General features: G+C 47.3%; 1 protein-coding gene across 1 annotated transcript in view; it reads left to right on the top strand.

Moving 5' to 3' along the window:
• LOC119373437 (Na(+)/H(+) exchanger protein 2) overlaps nucleotides 1–5,784 on the top strand; it is a 177,913-nt gene extending 172,129 nt beyond the window's left edge. Inside the window, exon 11 of the mRNA XM_037643463.2 lies at nucleotides 243–5,784. Coding sequence (XP_037499391.1) covers nucleotides 243–787 — 545 coding nt within the window. The 3' untranslated portion in view covers nucleotides 788–5,784. The remainder of the gene's footprint in view (nucleotides 1–242) is intronic.
• The last annotated feature ends 7,277 nt before the right edge of the window (nucleotides 5,785–13,061 follow it).

Genomic DNA, 13,061 nt, shown 5'->3' on the forward strand with positions numbered 1-13,061 from the left:
TAAAAACTTCTCACTGTCACATATAACATATAGTCACAAGCTGAAACCTTCAGTGCCTTTAAGAGCTGCTCGAGCTGCACGCATTCTCACGGCTTGCACTGCGGAATGATTAGTAGCGTTGTACAAAGAATTTGAGAATGTTTCTGCTCAAACAGTAAAAGTTAAACAAGAAACTCGACCAGCTCTGCAATGGGTCTGTTGATGTTGCACAGCCGTAACTGTGCGCGGTCACTTCTGCGCAGGCTCTCCGCGATCGTATTCGCCACCTCCCGAAGCGGAGGCCCTGACGGAGACCGAGACCACCCTCCCCTGGAAGCGCGACGACGTGCCTGACGCGGCGGGAGTGCGCGCCCGCTGCGGCAGCGGTGACGGCGGCGTCCGCCAGCGGGAGTTCCCGTCATGGATCGACAATCGCGAGTACATCGCCTACCAGTCACCCACGTCCACGATTCTCGGTCGGCTGGACCGCCACAAGCGCTCAACTCCGGATGTCTTCGAGGTGTTCCAACTCAAGTCATCGGGCGCGCCGGCCGCCCCGATGGAAGAGGTGACCGAGGAGGACCAAGACAGCCCTTCTCCGGAAATCGCCGGCGCCCCGTCGGAGCTCGGTGCCGAGCTCGCACAGGCGCCATCGCAGGGAGAAGGCGCTGAAGGAGGCGACGAAGAAGGCCCGCCCTCTACAACGTCGACAGAACCGCTAGCTCCGACTTCTCGTTGGGAAGAGACAGTCATTGACTTAGAGAGCGACGATTCTGAGAGCGGTGGCTCGAGGCATGTGCGGCTGTGATGTGGACGGAGTTGTTGATGTTCCTGTGACCCGTGGCCACCACAGGCAACCCTGATGGACAAGGTGTCTTGCTGTGGTGGCCCAATGGTGAGAAACAGCGGATGACGACTGTGCTTCTATCCGTGCGTGACAACCTGTGCTCGGCTATACCAGTGAGAAGGTTAGCATTCGACAGACCCCTCCCATGGCAAACTACAATGTTCATGATGACGATGTCTCTTCATTCGTATGAAGCATTGGCACAGAGAACTGATATATAAGCACACTTCGTGTGCGTCTTCTATATTGCTGTTTTAGCCTGGGTGTACGTACAGCTACCAGATCCAGATGTGGGATTTATTCTAGCCGTATTGAATAACTGGCTTTCATAATTCTTTTGCATGGATCATGTGGGACAAGAATCCCCCCACAAGGTTTTACGAAAGCCGTTTTCGTTGTCCTTTGTCATGGTTTAAAGCAGCGGCGTACGAAATGTCAAATGTGACAAAAAGTGACACTTTTCACAAATAATTTTATGCTGTGTCATACCGCTGAAATCAATGTTTCTTTTCTTTCGCGTGTGGCGCCACGCGATTTGTAAGAACAGCTGCCGTTGCCAGCTTACGAGAACACGCGGGATCTCTGATAGATGTGCATTTAAGAGGAGGTGTGCTCTTTCCTTTTAGCTTTGTACATACGAGCACAAACAAATGCGTGCTTACAGCAGGTGGCAAACCATGCCGCACAGAAATGGTCAATGGCCATGAGAAGGCTCCAGAGGCCGGAAAGTACGCAGTGCAGGTTTTCTCAGTGCTACATAGATAACCTGCTTGATTGCTTGAGTAAAGCACTTTGACAGAAATGTTGTTCAGTGGGAGGTCTTGACACTCAGGAAGAACAGACGCAGTAATCAGACTGCAAGTGAAATAGCTTCGCTATAGTCTTGGTGGAGAATGGTCAGGCAGTGGGAACTTGAGCGCGTCCTCTGATAATCATGATGAGCCTTGCGCTTCCTGAGATGTTTCAGATGTGTAAAACAACGGAGCATGCCGCATTTATCGCGTACTTCTTTCCCAAACACTTCCTAGCTTGTAGAAGCTTATGCTGTGGCTTACCGCGGGAGCGATGCAGGGTTGGTGCCGCTTAGTTTACCTTCCCAATATATTGATAGATGTCCATACGCCAAGAAAGTTCTTCTTTTAGAGCACACGTCGCGGTCCAAAAACTTGTTGCGCTCGTTACTTCATGGCCTAAGGCAAACAATGCTGTTGTGGCAAACAAGTACAATCCGGCACCACTTCAAGAAATAAATCGAACTTGCCAAGTTTCGCTACCTTGTAGTATACATGTATTGTCAGACCCGAAGTTTTCCAGATGTCTTACCATCATAGTTTGTTCTTAATATTCCCGCACCAGTGTATGGGTGACAATGTTTCCAGGTAACAGTAGATTACATGTCCTAAGGAACGTAGCATTCCATTGTACTCCACCAGTAACGTTCAGGTAGTGTGACATAGAAAAGCGAGAACGAATCCGTTTCCCTGTTCTCCTTGTATTTAGACATAGCGACCTGCGGCACGCATATATATCATGTCGCCGCCGTTACTGCGATGACATCAAGGACGTAAGAATCCATGTTAAACTTAGTCGTTAGTTTACTTTTATTCAGATTTATTAGCCTTGAAGGCGCCGCCATTGGCGCGCAAGATCCAAGTGACATCGACAGTTATTACCATCTCTGCATAGGAGCTGAACAGCTCAAGAGTGAACTCTGGCGAGTGCTCTTATGTCCGGTAGTGTAATCGCTTTAGCGTAAGCACTGAGCACTGGGACACGGTGAGTAGCGGCCGTACGCACTGCGGCACATGGTGTAGGAGGATGGTTTGGTTCTTGTAATTTGTTTACGTTACGCGCGGCTTTATAAACTGATTGTGCTGAACTGAGTCGTGCTAGACCCTACGAAGGAAAAGATTGTATCTACATTTCACGCCCAGCCTATATCAAATGTATACTCCCTTTTTTTTCGGTGGACCTAAGAGTGTGTAAAAACATACACATTGTCGTTAGAGGCTATAAGTATGTTCTTAGTTTCAGCTGAAATATTATTTCAGAGAAGACGTACGAGAAAATTTGTGTCTTACCTGACTGGACTTGGGATCAAGCTCAGGTTACAGCCACGCAGCTTAAACAGCGTGGGGCAATTCCGTTCTTTATCCTTAAATGAGTGATGAACAGCTTCTAAAAAAAAAAAACCTTACGAGCAAGTTCCCGTGAATTCACCGGTAAAGCGCGACGTAACTTATCGTGCCAGTGCTAACTATGTCACTCTTCAGCCCTTGGTCGCATAGTATAATGTGAATGAGTAAAGCCTGAGGCTTATTTACTAGTGCGGTGTGCATCGAAGTCTGTACATGTGTACACAGCTGTGTTTGCACTTTTTAAGAGTTTAAAGGTGCAGTGCCGCGTGCTGAGCGGAGCCTTCCTAGTCACGCGCTTGTGTAGTCGCTTGAGTAACGAGGTCTTTGAGCGGTGGCGCCTATCGCTGGCAAAGTAGCGCTGCACATAGCCTTGACATTTTACCGTAAGCCGTCCTCGTCTCCCCGACATCCTACGATTACCTTCCCGATGAAAAGTATCAATGCCTCTACTAGTCGCGTCGCCTTCTTGGAAAGACAGTTTGGGCATTGAACTGAGTTAGGAACGTTCTCTCTCTCGCTGCCCTCCGACAGTGGTCAAAATCTGCTACGCCTTTTATCTATCCCCACCCCACCTCTTTTTTTTTTCTAAGCTCAGGAAAAAAACTCGGGTCAGAAAGCCGAAGAAATTAGCTTCGCGCTTCCATACTTTCTTGTAGTTGTCTGTCGCCGTTTCAAACATGACTACGCCTGCTATCGGGGCAAAATTAATTATTACTTAATTAAACATGCGCAATGACGTAAAGAGAACACAGCCAGGAATTATCGAAAAAAAAACGAGAAAACTTTTCTCGAAGCTCGCAGGTTAGTGCGGTATTCGTAGTAAAATTGGGTGAATTAGGGATCACTGTCTGCTTCGTAACCCAACACGAGCTAGACGAAACAGAATACCTTTGCTCATAACGGCTATGAAGTTAAATGAACAGCTTAGCAAGTTGGTAGTATATACAACCCGTATGAGTACGTTGTGAGAGACTTCTTTTCACCTGTGTCCATCGTCAGCTATTTGAATGTAAGGACGCTTTCTCCGGTGCCTCTCTTGGCCGTAATGCTTAGACGCGCCGGATAAGCCTATCTATATCATTAAGCATACTGTGCGCAGGGTAAGACCGTTCGTTAAACCACAAATGGCAAAACGTGCCGCGGTGCTTCATGGGACCATTCTGGAGGGTAGACACCGAGCTTCTGCGTATTGCATAACCTTGATGCCTTTTCGCTGTTTTCTCGTTGCCCTGATTATTCTGCGTCCACTGATGAAAACCTGAGCTCTTTAGCCGTTGGTGCACAGAGAGGGCCGAACACTGCGCTGTGACCGTCTTTACCAACAACTCCGGCATATTTGGCTTGCAGACGGGGAGAAACGGCAATCTTCAGTGCTAACAGAAAATTCGTCGCGTTTATCGCTGTTGCGACCGAAAACTTCATTCCAGACTTTCGCTGATATTTTCACCGCACATGTGTTGCTGCTTACAGTGAATAGCCCACACAAGCGTTCCTTTAATGATGCATAATGATAACGAACCGAGCTCTGCGGCCTACACACAAACGGCCTCAGTGATATGCCGCGACGCTTTCATACTGACGTTTATGAAAACGCCAAGCACTCTTGCGGAAGCAAAAAGGCCGCCCTATAGTGAGAGCAGAGAAACGTATATTTTGGTCTAAGTGGCGTCATACAGTTCCATAGAGCGCGCCTATTAACTGTCAGGCCAGTGCGCTTAGCGTCTGTCAATTGGGAGCGCCCGTGCGACAATCACACCCTCGTTATATTTTCAGCTTGCATCTTAGTCAATGCATCCATGCGCGAGCAAGCGGATGAGAAAGCTTCATACAGCTAAACTGCATGACTGCGGCGCGCCACTCTTCGTGTGCATGTAGTAGCCGTCACGTAACGAAGTTCCTAGAACATCCTTTCCACTGAGATCTGAAATCAGCTATTTGTTTTGCTCTCCCTGGCAGAGAAACGAGTGCCGTTTTTTTGCCTTGAGTCCCTCCTTCCTTACACTGTCTGCATTATCATTGTTTCGAGCACGAGCAGAACAACCATTCGTCCTCCTGACTGTTTCATTGAAATGAAAGTGCACGTTTGTGAGTTGTGTAGTGGTTGTTTACGTGTCTGAGTAGCTGGCTGCCGTGCTGTTATTCTCGGCAAGGTCAAGTCAAGGACAGCGACTCTCGTACGACAAGCCAGTTCGACTATGTTTACTGTGACGAGAGCGCGAAATCACCCACCAACTTTTTCGAGTAATAGCATACTGCACCGAATCGTATCACGTTAAGTTCTCTTTTTTTTTTCTGCTTAGGTGTTTAATTTTCATTGCGTCGATATGTGAATTCAAGTCCGTCTTCTTTCTTCTTCTTCTTCTACTGCAGAGGTCATAAGCACATATAACAATGCATGTACATAGAAAAGTAAAGCATAGTTTGTTTCTTTTTCCTTTGTATTGTTGTATTTATTGCGACCGCATGCAAGATCAACAGGGACGTGATAGAGAAACGACGCTCATTAGCTCTGCAGATCAAGCTAGCTTCCTCTGGCGAAACTGTATTCTCCGTAATGCTTAGCGTCAGGCACAGTTAACATGGGCAAACAGCCAATAATCATCCTATGCGTCAAGCTTATGTGCTTCAAAAATTAAAAGAGAAAACAGCACACGATTTGGGAACATGAACGGTGTCATGACATCCTCGCAATGGACTCTTGTTGTCTTGTTAAAGGTGCATCAAAACACTCAAAACACGTACAAAAACATTCCAAACATGTTTCTGGTTTGCCATGTCTACTACGACACGATGCGAAGGAAATAAACTGTTGTTATGAAACGGCAGAGTTCAATTGTTCTCATTAATTGCAAGAAAGATGGAGGTTTTGTCGAACGAAGCGTTGCCACAGAATGTGTGCGCTTCTGCACTTTGAGTGTGTTTTGCATTCGTATAGGCCAAGCAACGTTGGTAAGTAAAGGCACACGAAACCATCTCAATGAGGTTGCCATCGCTAAAAGCAGGAGGTGCCTTGAAGCGACTTCATCACACGTGTGACGGCATATGTGCGGGCTATACCACCGGCAAACAAAATTTAAATAAAAAGCTAAGAACACAGCCCTTTGTTATACCAGCCTCACATGCACACCCTGAATGAACCAGGCGAACGTTACATGCTGGACAGCGACGCCCCACGTGAATCACAAACATTGGTTTCCCCGTGCTGCAAGAGCAGGCGTACGGCGGCTGCCAAACGCGGTCACTTAGGGAGTCTTCGTATTTGCCTTGTACCTAATGAAGGTTCCTGCACATTTTATATTGAAAAACGCAATAATTCTACATTGGTAATCGAGAGTTCCAGCCACGAAAGCAGCGTCAGTGAAGGAGTCATCCACGCTAACTTCCTTCAAAGGTCGGGGCTTACTCCGAGTGTACTTAAGTTGAATGTCACTTTTCCGCAGAAAAAAAAAAACAAAAAAACCTCAATTCCAGTGTCAACTAATCGTGTGTTTTGAAACATAAAAATGCAGCCCTGTTTTCTCGAAAACTTTTATGCTTCTGGGAGCTGTTCTTGTAACTTCCAAAGTTTCTATGGCCTCCTATATACGTATCGCAGCCCCCTGGCCTCTGCCTCGGAAATTATACCCTCTGGATATAGATAGGTACACCATCATTCTGCCAAAGCGACTTCCGATTCTACGAATGAACTAGATCCTTGCTTTTCAAGTCTATGTTGTGGCAGGTGTTGAAAAAAGATTATTTACAATATATGCCACAATTAGTTACGCAACCAACAGTCAAAGTCGGATCCAGATGCTTATCACACAAGCACGCTGCTGTACTCGCCTTTTATTTATTTATTTATTTATTTATTTATTTATTTATTTATTTATTTATTTATTTATTTATTTATTTATTCGTTCATGACACCTTACAGAACCTAATAGGGCTTGAGTACGGGGACAAGTACAAAGTGAATATAAGAGAAAAAAACATCAATAAATACAGGGAAATAAATGGATAAAATTTTACAGCGCAGTTAATGAGAAATTATTACACAGGGCAAAAAATCTGCAGAAAATACAGTGCAAAACATTTTCAATAAGAGAAACAGCATTTCCTCTTCAATTTCCTCTTCCTCTTTTCTCTTCAGCATTTCCTCTTCTAGTTGTCTGACACACACACACGCACACGCGCACGAGAGCGCGAAAGAAAGAATGCATGAAAACTTCGCGAATTAGAAAAGAATGATGTCAACTTGATACTATTTCGGAAAATGTTTCAGCAATTGATCAAGAAATGATTGGTGGTTACTGATGGATGCAATATTATCGGGAAGATCATTCCATAGAACAATGGCTCGGGTGAAGTGCTGATGAACTGAAAGCGTTAGTTCGTCAGTTCATGTAGCACACCATGTGAATTCCGTTGGTTCGATTTACAATTCTACCCAAAACTGCGCAATTGCTTCTCTTTGCTTTGGACATTCCCACTACGATCGGCAACAAATGGTGCATGCTGAAACGCAAAAGAAGCAGGAGAACCGTTTTTACTACGAAAACCTGTAAGTCACATTTTTCGCATTTCTCAACATAATAGACAAGAAAAACAAAATTGGGCAGAACACAACTCAAGTTGTCTGCGCATTCGCGAAAGCATACGGACTCCGCTACATACTGGCAATCTCTGCTCTTGATCTCCTTGGTTAGCTTGCCCTCACTTCGCACTCTCACGGAGACAAAAGTTGGCGGTTAATGATGATGGCGAGGAACAAAATTCTTATTTTTAATTCTTAAATAGTGAACAATTTAGAAAAAGTCAGTGAACAAGTTAGAGTACAATGTGTATTTTACTATGGGAGAGCAGTACGCAGCAAGTCCGTTGCAGACTTGCTGGGCAAACCAAGACGGCGGAGAAAGCTTATAGAATGTTGTCCGCTATGATTTTCGAGCCCTATATTTCAATATTTCGTCAAGCAGCACTTGTGATGGTGTGTAACTGGTTCTATAACTGGGTCGGTTAAGCTTGCCCGCGACGCCGCGAATGCCGTTTGCCCGCCGCGCGCATCGCTTAGCGCGAGCCGGGCTCGCATTCATGCACGCGCTGCCAAAAAAAAAAAAAAAAACGTGCACACCATCGGAACTATTGCTTGTTCAACTCTAGCTTGCCGTGTCTTTTTGCGCTGCCCAGCTAAGTGTTCCAGGAACATATATATAATTAATCTATGCCAGTATTGTAACACCAAAGCCACACTAGATGCTTCCCAAGCAACGCTTAGCGGCGCTGCTGCTCTTGACAGGCAGCGCCATCTCTGGCAGAAAAAGAGAAACTGGGGCGTGATCAGCGAGCGCTTTCCCTTCTCGCCACCGCGTTGCCGCTCGCTTCCGTGCACGTGCAGAGCTCTCGCGGTGCACTTGCGGCGTCTCACAATGTACCGCGTGCAGTGCGGCTTCAAAAGGATCTTCAAGCTTGACTGGCACTTCCGCAAAGCGAACTTGATAAAATGAGGAAAGCTCGTCAATCACGTTAACGGTGAAGAGCAGACGATCGACGACAACCACGCCCGACTCAAAGCGAAATGCATTTCCCAAGTCGCGATTACACCGTGTAGGACGTATACCTCGAGGTAAGTCTCATTCTGTCACGTTAAAGATGAATAATGGTCCACATGCACTCCGAAATGAAGCCGTACACGCTATCGATGTTCTGCGGCGTGGACTACGAATCATATGATTGTTGTTTTGATATGGCATGCTTACAGTAGCAGCCGCGTACTTTCGTGAACAAACGTTTGCGGCGTGCGAAAAAAAGATTATACGGCCATGGCACTGCTTCCTGAGAAGGTTAGAGTCAAGTCCTCCGTGCCGCTAGAGAATCACCCGCCGATTAAGACGCGAGGCAGCTAGCTGAGCTTCAACCACTGTGAAGCAAGATGAACTGCTCGCCTCGTTTTTTCGGCTGTCGCGTCATGCTTGCAGTCTCTTTTTATGATACCGACTTGACAGGCGTATAAAACCTGTTGCGTGAACGCGGCTAGAAAATCGCACAAAGTCAGAAGGTGGTTAATTCAAGGTTGCAATTGCAAAGCATGTATGAAGTGCCAGTTATATTTAGCGGCTTAAATATATATCACCCCAATAAAGTGACAAAAACAAGGCAAACCTGCAGAACGATGTCAAAGCTTGCTGAAAATGCACAGACGTCCGTTCCGGCGTGATAAAGCAGCCTTCCCGACGCGTGAAATGCAGGCGCCGAACTTCTGACAATGTGCGGAGTTCAGTTGAATTCAACCAACCGCGCAACGCTAACGGTATAACGCGAATGTGAACGTTCAACAACGACGGGTAGGTCTCACGAGCACGGGGAATCAAAACACAAAGTTGCTTCACCTACAACCGTAACTGGACTTTAACAATGCGAGAAGACAGCGAGTAATCATTACTGTAGTCGCTGCGTGCATGCGTCCCGTTACTTACCGATTCAGGTAGTCCGAACGAACGAAAGCGATGAACTCAGACAGCCAAAATAGAAGGCGAGACAGCGCTGTCAGCTATCCACGCTTGCCGCCTTTATTTCTCGTGCGACACGCCCGGGAACCGATACAGTTTAACACGTGAATCGTGTGCCTTGTCTGCACTGTTGTGGCTGGCCACTAAACCGCAATACTTCGGACCACGCTTGCGCTTCCGCGGGGTCGCTTCTGCCATCGTGGAAATGCGCAGCTTCGCACAGCAAGCCTCTCGGTTCAACGTGCCGAGCTGACGGCCCCACAGTTACCCGCACCGAGAGAAGAACGCGAGCGCACGTGCGCTACCGCCCTACCGCTACCGTGAAAGGGGCTGAGGCTGAGTCGGCCGCGCGACGGTTCAGTGTTGTCCGACAGAGCCGCAGCGCGGCTGGCGCGGCGCTGTCGTCGCGCCGCAAACTTGAGCTTGGGTTCCCTATACTGGGGTCGCGGCCTCCATTGAAGGCTTTCAGGCGCGTTGGCGGACTGGGCTGCTCAGTTCTGACCTCGACCAGAGACTCTGGGCGATCCAGCATCACACGCAACCAATTCGATAAGTCGTGGGAGGTGCGACTCACCCGGCAGGACTTGGGAAGCCAGCAGGCAACCTTGGACCAGGCCAAGCGAGCCGCTCAAGCCAGTGGGGCCCTGGAATAGGGGCTCCACCCACGGGAACGCAGTTTGCCATTTGAATAAAATGTTTATTCCTCCTCCTCCTCCTCCTCCAGCAAGCCGAGGAAGCTGCTGGGAGACACGCTCTCTCCGCTAGCTCCTAGGTGGGAGCCCAGCCCAACAACCTCTCGGAAATCAATAAAGTTGTCTTCTCTCCCTACTGGGCAGTTGTCCTATCACAATCATCATCATCGATAGCCTAATCATACCCACTGCAAGGGCATAGGCCTCTCCCATGTTTCTCCAGTTAACCCGGTCCTGTGCTTGCTGTGGGCACGTTATGCCTGCAAACTTCTTAATCTCATCTACAAACCGAACTATCCGCCTTCCTCTGGTGCGCTTGCCTTCTCTTGGAATCCAGTCTGGTACTCTTCATGACCAGCAGTGATGTTGGCTTCTCACTACTTCCACGTCCATGCCAATTTCTTCTTTATAATTTTACACACAAAACGTACAAATTTTGGGAGAGTGGGGTTTGAATCCCCCATCCGTTCATCTGGCTACCTAAATGGCTATAATTCACATTTTGCAAAGCAGCGAATTACTCGCCACGCCTCTGTAAGCTAATATGCGCACCACTTTGTTAATGCTGTGGCTGTTGATGATAGTTATGGCTGACCCCTTTGTAATGCGTGGGCAGCTTTAAACCCCTCACTCGTTCGTTACATATTTCACATGGGGTGACGGCTGGTGCGATCCTACGTTTCTGCCACGGAATATTGCATCGCTGCCACCGTGACCCCTCGCCGGTCATGATGCCTTTATAGGATATTTTTCGGCAGTATTTTCAAGCGCCTCTCTGTGACTTGATTTACATGCCTAGGCGACCAGAGGTGCGCATAATTATGGGATGCTTCTATTCAATCATAGCGATAGCGCGATGTACGCTTGATGTCATCACATACTTCTGCATTTTTTATTGCAATAGCAAGCATATGGACACTCTCGGCTGATTTTTGCCGTCGCCGTCATGTCCCGGATATGTATATGTATGTACATATAAATAAAACCAACAAAGAAACGTAAATCGGAAGAAAAAATTTCGAAGTGCACCACCGGGATTCGATTCGAACCTGCGACCGTTCGCTCCTCAGCGTGGCGCTTAAAAACTCGGCTACGCGCCACCGGTTGTGTAGAATACACGCTGGTAGCATACTAACGGCGAGCTATTTATATACACAATTTAACGCTGGCGGTATGCAGGTCTCGGAGGTGCTTCCGCATGTGCAGTATCACCCGCGAGGTTGCCCACAGGGCGCGCTTTAAAGCAATGCTCCTAAATATTGCTTTTGTTTGAAATCTGCCCTTGAGACGCGCACTAAAAATTGGCCCATTGGTGCACCCACACGCGATGTGGAACGCCGGATAAACAATGCGTCGAACGCTATCCGCCTCGTGCATCGGTATGATGGCGCCACCGCTCGGCTAAGGCGGTTGTACCCTCTCCCAACCCCCCATAGGATCCCATGCATTTTGAATGAAGTTTGCGATTTCGTTGCGCAAAAACAAACTAGCGCCATCTCTCGACAATACGCCACACCGACGACGCAACACTTCCTCTTGCTTCCACCGATACGCGATGCTCCTAGGTGCCCCTCTCTCCACTTTCTTTTATTTCTTTCGGTGGCCGTGAGAGCGCGCGCTGTGCACTGTGCTGTAGCGCACCCGGCAAGACCGGCTGGGCTCGTCGCTTTCGTCGCGTCTTCCTTGAACGTTGCAACGTTAATATTGTGTTAAGGCGGTGGCCACACGTCGGACGATGAGCCCTGATTTCGTTCAGCTGCCATCTCATCAACGGAAATGTTTCAGACGCCTCAGCTGTGTACTTTTGTCCGTTGGTTGCTGGACAAGATGGCCTCCTGCAAGACCGCGTTTTTCCAAGTCAGCTGTGTGTGTAGTTCTCGGCGTCGTAGCAGTTTGATGACGCGAGGACGTCAACTGGTGCTACATCGTGGGAACCGCTGAAGTGACTGCAAGCTTGACGACATTGTGCCAGAATATTCTAGCGTACTGTACGCGCACGATTGTGCTACACTTAAAATACCGCGCTTGGCCTCGAGCGTCAACCTGGTACGCCTGTGTGCAACAAGCGTCTTGTTATCGTTGTTGCGTCGGTTAATATTGAATTGCAATTGGAATACCGTTTTTGCAAAAGTAAGTGAAGCTGTAAGTAGTTGTCCTGCTATATGCTCGCTACTCCACGAACATTACTTCTAGAATCGCATTTTATTTTGCGCTGCACGTACCAAAGGAGAATCTAGCATACGAGATACATTACACGCGAGCGCATTTCCTATATAAATCTGAGTAATGCCACGCGTGCGCATTTCCTATATAAGTCTGAGTAATGCCATGCTCAATTTAAAGCGCATGTGTTAGAGGATTGTGGCTTCAATGGTGAAAGTGATTAGATATTCTGAAATATGTGATTGCAATGCAGTTGGAACTTCCTCATATGTTAATACGGTCTGTGAGCAAAAAAAAAAAAAACGCTGTGTGAATGTTTGTTGGTCATTTGCTACAGTACTTTCACGCATTATTATGCAGCTGTGTGACGGCTGTTAAAACGTTCAGGAAGTTAGATTTTGGTTTTCTTGGCCTAGTTGAGTGCTACGAGTGTTGGGCGAAGATAAAATCGCGTGTCTTTTGTGCGTTTCTTAAGCAGGCATACAGCCGTAATAGTCATTGTTGTTGTACTGTTTGGGGTGTTCATTAAAACAAGAATGCTGTTTTGTACTGCAACAATTTTTATTTCATCTGTGTTAACAGATCACGCAAACAACTTGGACACATGCACGTAAGAAAAGTACGCAGTGCATCGCGCGCACGCATAAAAAAACGGGCCTGTCATTTTAAAACAAATAATATAGAACAATGGACGTAACAGACGGCATGGTTGTCTAGTGGAGCAGCGTCGGCAGTACAAATATCAAACCAGAAT

The sequence above is a fragment of the Rhipicephalus sanguineus genome, chromosome 1 (genome assembly GCF_013339695.2).
Source record: "Rhipicephalus sanguineus isolate Rsan-2018 chromosome 1, BIME_Rsan_1.4, whole genome shotgun sequence".
NCBI lineage: Eukaryota > Metazoa > Arthropoda > Arachnida > Ixodida > Ixodidae > Rhipicephalus > Rhipicephalus sanguineus.